Source organism: Buteo buteo, chromosome 21 (genome assembly GCF_964188355.1).
Source record: "Buteo buteo chromosome 21, bButBut1.hap1.1, whole genome shotgun sequence".
Taxonomy (NCBI): Eukaryota; Metazoa; Chordata; class Aves; order Accipitriformes; family Accipitridae; genus Buteo; species Buteo buteo.
This window is the reverse complement of record NC_134191.1, coordinates 21110592-21117810: the sequence shown is the minus strand read 5'-3', so window position 1 is coordinate 21117810 and position 7219 is coordinate 21110592. Positions and strand designations below refer to the sequence as shown.

Below are 7219 nucleotides of genomic sequence, written 5' to 3'. Positions count from 1 at the left end.
ATTATTCCGATGAGGAGAGGATGGATGGCGTGATACGGCAGCCATCGAGAAGTGCGCTACAGAGACAGGCAAGGGAGGGACAGGACACCTTACAGAGGCATTGGAGGGGAGTAAAAAAAAAAAAAAAAAAAAAAAAAAAAAAAAGGAGAGAGGCGTTTCACTGGAAAGTCCTTGAGAACTTAAAGAATGCTGTGAGTCAGTGCGGAATCCACTTACTGATAAAGCCAGTAAGTGTATGTAGAACTTGCTTTAGGTAAAAAGTGTGTTAAGCATACTTTGATTAAACATAGCATGAGCGAGGGTATGCCTGTGTACAAACACGTGAAGGGCTCCTGAAATGGGTTCCTAGTCGTATGATTCGTCCTGCCTTAACCTCGTAGTGTTTGAGTTTTCTTACAGATTGCTGTTATCCTGTCCTGGCTTATGACACCTTGGGTATCCGGATGACATCCCTCTCAGAGTCCATCAATACGTGCCTTTATGGGATCCGACTGTCGGAACTCGCGGCCAGGAATCTAGGTGCCTCGGACATTAAGCCTTAACATCAACACACCAACGATAAGCCTTATAGAGTAATAGAAGTAACTCTTTCCAAGTCTTAACTTTCAATCTACCTCTTGTGTGAATTTCTATAAAGGAGCTTTTTGCTCTGCAGGGTAAATGGGACATTTACGGGTGTTTAAGATAGAGTGTTTTTAAGTAGTTGTAGAGATATGTTTCTACTCATGGCACTTTATATAGTTATTTCTTTGTGTGGAATTGTTCATAACAATAGAAGCCAACTCGTCATGGGGAGGGGAGAGATGTAGGGGTCGGCGTTCGGAAGATCTCGCGTTGTCACGGAAAGTTAGAGGGTTAGTCGCAGCCTTGTGATGTACCTGTAACCCCACCTCCCCTTGTTAGTATAAAAGGAATTAACTGCGCAATAAAAGCCGGAAGTTGGCGCTCACACTGTGTGTGTTATCTGTCTCTTTCCCTGGTCCGGGCCGACCAGTGATCTAAGCGTGGCACCTTGATATGTAGCGAATGCTACAGATGTATATGGTTACACGGTTTACAGAAGTAGTCTTATGCCAGTTCCTGTTGTGAGAAACCCTGCCACCTACTACCACGCCTCCCCAGTTCAGTTGGCTTCTGTCATGAATAAAATCTTCAACCGATCGTTTGGTGTCGTTTCACCTTCATTTAGCCCGAGGGAATTTCGAATTCAACACGACTCCCTGGTCTGTCCAGTCTGGGTCATGACAGGCCCTCACGGCTCGCCCCCCAAAATCACGCGCCCCGGCCCCAGCGACTTTTGACACGCTTCAACTCTGCCTCCTTCTCGACAAGCCTATAACCCATTTCCCATCCTCATTGCCCAGGTGAGTGAGAATTGGGGCAAAGTGGCAAAGCTCCTTTCCCTGGAAAGTTGAGGTCGGTGTCACGACTGTCTTTGTGACATGAAGAATTCTGCAGCTTGTGTTTCTACAGTAGCCAAAGGCCATTCCCGTTCCCCAGCTCCGGGTCCTGTTCTCCGACGTGACTGCTGCTGCACCAGCTGAAGGCTTCCTTCTTGCAGAACAAGCCAAGAAATCCTTTTTAAGAGAGACTGCAAACACCTGGTCAGGAACGCGCTCCTCAGAGCTCAGGAGAGCCAGGGCAGTACCTGTTACTCAGGGCTTGAGTCCCGTCAGACGCCCTTTAGAGCAAAAAACCCACACGTGCTCTACGGCAAGGTAACAGGGGGCCTGGGAAATGTCAGTCATCCAAAAGGACTTCCCTCCCGTTGGAGACCAGCAAGTACCTTTCTAGTGCAGGAAGGAGAAGAGATGTGGTTGCAGAGTGACGGCTGATCAGCTCCGCGGAAGTTGGCGCAGAGCTGGAAGGCTGAATCAAAGAATCATAGAATCCTTTGGGTTGGAAAAGAGCTTCAAGATCCTCAAGTCCAACCATCAACCATGCCCATGAAACCATGTCCTGAAGCACCCCCATCTACTCGCTTTTTGAATACCTCCAGGGATGGTGACTCAACCACTTCCCTGGGCAGCCTGTTCCAATGTCCGACAACCCTCTCAGTAAAGAAATGTTTCCTCACATCTGACCGCAATCTCCCTTGCCGCAACTTGAGGCCATTGCCTCTCGTCCTATCTCCAGCCACCTGACAGAAGAGACCAGCACCCACCTCACCACAACCCCCCTTCAGGCAGTTGTAGAGAGCGACAAGGTCTCCCCTCAGCCTCCTCTTCTCTAGACGAAACAGCCCCAGCTCCCTCAGCCGCCCCGGTGAGGTGGGTGCCGAGGGCTCGGGCCCCCGCCTCGGCACTTCGCAGCCACCCCGGTGAGGCGGTGGCCGCCTCAGAGCGGGCGGCAGGTGGCCGAGGGCGTCCCTGCCCGTCGTCGGGGCGCACGCGGGCCAGCGGTGCTGATGTCACAGTGGCCACTGTGACCCGCGGGGGCAAGCCCACAAAAAGGAGCGCTGGGCACAGGCCGCCCGTCAGTGCGACCTGGTGAGGTGAGGAGAGGGCAGGGGAGGGACGGGGCTGGTGCGGGGCTGCCGAGGGAGGAGGGGGGCCCCAGGCCTCGGGGCGCTGGGCCTGTGCTGCAAGCTCACCCGCCTCTGGCTTCTCCCTCGCCCGCGCCCCGCTTCTCCCTCAGAGTCAGCAGAGGAGCATTTGGAGGAGACGCCCGGCGCTGCTGGGACAGGGACTCTCCGAACGCTCACCGTTGACGTGCGCCATGTCCGCAAGGAAGCAGAAGGCCCCCGACTCGATGGAGCAGGGTGAGAGCAAAGTAGCCCTCCCGCGGCGTAGCAGAGGGCTCGTCGGGGCGGTCGGCGTGGGGCCGAGAGCGGTGGCAGGGGGAGGCAGGAGCTCCCCGACCACCCCGGGGCAGGGCCCCTCCTGTCCTCAGCCAGCGGGGCCCAGGCTGGGCAGTGGGCACCTGCTGGGACCCCCGTGCCTGCAATGCCCCCTTCCTCTCCAAGGCCTCCAGCCCTGCCCATCAGCCAGCTCGGCAGGGGCAGAGCAGGCCCTTGGGGGCAATCCCTCAGGGACGCTTCCCCCGGCCCCGCAGAGGTGCTCATTCCCGGTGGCGTTTGCTCTCTCCCCTCCAGCATGCCTGCTGTGTCGCCGGGCAGAGGCTGACCCGGCTCTCTGCGGGGACAAACTGGAGAAGCGAGGGCTCTGTGCCCACGTGTTTTGCCTGGTGAGTTACGCCGGGGCTCCCTCCAGCTTGCCGACAGGCAGTCCCTGCCACGCTCTCCTCAGCAGCAGCTCCTCCTCTTTTCTCTGCTGCAGTTTTTTGCCAGCGGGCTTTTTCAGGAAGGGGCCAGGGAAGCAGGACTCATGGGATTTCTCCCCGAGGATATTCAATGTACAATCGCGCGGGCAGCGCAGAAGGTGAGCACCTGACAGGACCGGGGAGATCTGTGCCGGGAGAGGTTTGCGGGAGCCTGGCCCGGACCCGAGAAAGAAATCCCAGCCCTTCCGGCCGGCTCTGGGGCAGGAGTCTTGCTCCCAGCAGCTCCACAGAGGCTCCAGCACAGGAGCCTCGTCCGACAGGCGCATCTGCGGGGTGTGACCCAGCAGCGGCCACATCCTGCGCCCTGCCCGGAGGCGTGGGGCTGGCCGTGGCGGCCCTGGGGCTGCCGCTGATGGGGGCTGCTCTGCTCTTTCCAGCACTGCTTCGTCTGTGGCGAGAGCGGGGCCGCCATCCTCTGCCAGGAAACAGGCTGCGACCGCAGCTTCCATCTCCCCTGTGCCGTGGAGGGTGGATGCGTCACCCAGTTCGCTCTTCAGTACAGGTACCTCCTCTCCCCTCCTCGCTGCCACCCGGGGAAGGAGCCAGCGCTTCTCACCTCGCCCATCCCTTTCCTCTCGCCCCCAGGGCCTTCTGCTGGGAGCACCGCCCAGAGCAGGCAGTGGAGGCAGCTCTGGAGGAGAACACCACCTGCCTCATCTGCCTGGACCTTGTGGAGGAGAGAAAGTCCTACAGCACCATGGTGTGCCCAGCGTGCAAACACGCCTGGTTCCACAGGGGCTGCATCCAGGTAGGAGCCGTTCACTTGTCCCCGGGGCACGGCAGGCGCTCGGCAGCACCAGGGCCTCACTCGTGCCTCTTACGTTTCTCCTCCTGCAGGGACAGGCTCTGTGCGCCGGCATTTCTTGCTTCCAGTGCCCACTCTGTAGAGATAAGGAGCACTTTCTCTCGGACATGCTCACCATGGGGATCCGAATCCCCTTCAGGTTGGTGTCCTTCTGGCCGGCTCACAAGACAGGAGGCTGCAAGCGCTGTGCCGCGCCAGGGGCTGCCCCAGCAGTCCTTCCTGGCCCTCCGCTGTCCCGCGAGTCTGGGCTTCAGCTTCACGGAGGAGCTGGAAACAGGCGGGGGGGGCGGCGAGCAGGGACGCCCTGCATCTCCCTTACGCCGGGGCAGCAGGGGCTCATCCATTCTCCTTTCTCCATCAGACTGCCGTCATGGGAGAACAGGCATCAATACGCAGAGCTAGGCGAGAGGCACAGCCGCTGCGATGCCAGGGAGTGCCTTTGTCCCGGAGGCAGGGAGCAGGCAGAGCAAGAGGGGTAAGTTGCCAAAGCTGCACCCCGGGGCTCTGTACGGGAACCCTGTCTCGCCAAGGGCTCGAGGCGCAAGGACCGAGACCGAGAGCTCGGCCGGACAATCCCGTGCTGCGGTCACTTTGTCCTCCCAGCCATGAACCCCTTTGCTTCCCCAGGCCCTGGCAACTGCTCCTGTGCTGCTCCTGCGCTGCCGAGGGCACCCACAGACGCTGCTCCGACTTGAGGAGCAGCACGGACAGCTGGGAGTGCGACGCGTGTGCTGGCCTGGGCACCGGTAAGAGGCAAAGCGCCCGGCTGCCCCTGGGCTGGGGCCAGGGGCCAGGCAAGGCCTGGCAGCGGGAGCCCAGGGTGGGCCTGGCAGAGCCTCTCTGCTCTAGGAGGGCTGGGGGCACCGCTCTGGCCTATCCTGCCCCGGGCCTGGGGGCCGTGCCCTTGACCTTCCTGCTTCCCCTTACAGCCTCCAGTGCCAGCTCGGAGCTCGCCGGGCCCAGCACTGCCAGCCAGGCAGGATCGGGGCAATCGCTCAGGTCTCCGGCACCGGAGACCAGCAGCCCCAGCACCGCCAGCCAGCTGCCAGCAGGGTCCTCCTGCGGCTCCCCACCGTCGGAGACCAGCAGCCCCAGCACCGCCAGCCAGGCAGCATCGCGGTCCTGCGGCTCCCCGCCACTTCAGGGCAGCAGCCGCTCCAGCCCCCCTGGGCCCGTGCGGATGCGAGACCACTCCCGCTTGCAACGCCGGGCCCAACACCCCTACAGCCGGCCTGGAAGGTGCCATGACAGGAGCCGTGCGCCAGCACCAAGTGCTGAGAGCAGCACCCCCAGCCAGGCGGCGCCGGGGCCGTCCCACAGCTCCCCGGCACCCGAGACCAGCAGCCCCAGCACCGCCAGCCAGCTGCCAGCGGGGTCCTCCTCTGGCTCCCCACCGCTGGAAACCAGCAGCCCCAGCACTGGGAGGCAGGCGGCATTCAGGCCACCCCACGGCTCCCCGGCACCGCGGACCAGCAGCCCCGGCAATGGGGCATCAGGGCCGTCCCAAGGCTCCCCAGCGCTTGAGGGCAGCAGCCGCTCCAGCCCCCCTGGGCCCGACCGCGTGCGAAACAGCTCCCGCTTGCAACGCCGGGCCCAACACCCCTACAGCCGGCCCAGAAGACGCCGTGACAGGAGCCGTGCGCCAGCACCAAGTGCTGAGACCAGCACCCCCAGCCAGGCGGCGCCGGGGCCGTCCCACAGCTCCCCGGCACCCGAGACCAGCAGCCCCAGCACTGCCAGCCAGCTGCCAGCGGGGTCCTCCTCTGGCTCCCCAGCGCTCGAGAGCAGCGGAAGCTCCAGCCCCCCTGGGCCCGTGCGGATGCGAGACCGCTCCCGCTTGCAACGCCGGGCCCAACATCCCTACAGCCGGCCCGGACGCCGCCACGGGACCAGCCGTGCGCCATCCCCGAGCGCTGGTCCTGATCCCCCTCCACCCGCACAATAAAGTTGGCCGTTAATCTCTGCGCTGGGACATTGCACGCTCATTCGTCGGCTTCCTCCTCCTCCTCCACCTCTCCCTTTCTTGGGGGGCAGCCGTAGGGGCTGGGCCCAGAGCGTTGTCCTCTCCCTGGCGGTTGGCAGCACCTTCCCCAGACCTCCCTCCTCGCGGGCTGGCCTTGGCCGGCTGCCCCGCGCCATGGCCGTGGGCTTCGGCTCTCTGCCCCCGCTGCCGGGAGGGTGGCCCGGCACGGCCCAGTCGGCACCACCGCCCATCTCCGGCAATGTGGGCTGTGCCCCCCGCAGACGGCACGGCCCTCACGGCTCGCCCCCCAAAATCACGCGCCCCGGCCCCAGCGACTTTTGACACGCTTCAACTCTGTCTCCTTCTCGATAAGGCTATAACCCATTTCCCACCCTTGTTGCCCCGGTTGGTGAGAATTGGGGCAAAGTGGCAAAGCTACTTTTCTTGGAATGTTGAGGTCGGTGTCACGTCTGTCTTTGTGACATGGAGAATTCTGCAGCTTGTGTTTCTACAGTAGCCAAAGGCCATTCCCGTTCCCCAGCTCCGGGTCCTGTTCTCCAACGTGATTGCTGCTGCACCAGCTGAAGGCTTCCTTCTTGCAGAACAAGCCAAGAAATCCTTTTTAAGAGAGACTGCAAACACCTGGTCAGGAACGCGCTCCTCAGAGCTCAGGAGAGCCAGGGCAGTACCTGTTACTCAGGGCTTGAGTCCCGTCAGACGCCCTTTAGAGCAAAAAACCCACACGTGCTCTACGGCAAGGTAACAGGGGGCCTGGGAAATGTCAGTCATCCAAAAGGACTTCCCTCCCGTTGGAGACCAGCAAGTACCTTTCTAGTGCAGGAAGGAGAAGAGATGTGGTTGCAGAGTGACGGCTGATCAGCTCCGCGGAAGTTGGCGCAGAGCTGGAAGGCTGAATCAAAGAATAACGGTGACCAAAGCGCAAAGAGAATCCCCTGGGCTGGCTGTACAGATGTGAACCACCCTCTGCTCTTCAGGCAAACTAGAGGTGGTCTTACGGTGTGTGCATTGAGCGCCTTCCTGACAGGCCTTGATGCAGCATGCGAGTTGCTTCATTACAGTAGGGAGCAGCTGTCCTCTCTGAGGAAGGCAGGGGAAGCTGGGAGACCCGATGGGCTTTCCTGCCAACAAAGAGGAAGGAAAGGAGGTAC

The 7219-nt window shown here is 61.1% G+C and overlaps 1 protein-coding gene across 1 annotated transcript; it reads left to right on the top strand.

Moving 5' to 3' along the window:
- Window positions 1–2718: 2718 nt before the first annotated feature.
- LOC142042919 (uncharacterized) lies at window positions 2719–6032 on the top strand. Its single transcript, XM_075053494.1, is given in 10 exon segments — window positions 2719–2761; window positions 3095–3186; window positions 3279–3380; window positions 3660–3784; window positions 3868–4035; window positions 4037–4091; window positions 4093–4226; window positions 4449–4562; window positions 4715–4833; window positions 5017–6032. Coding segments are annotated over 10 exon segments (1968 nt in total).
- The last annotated feature ends 1187 nt before the right edge of the window (window positions 6033–7219 follow it).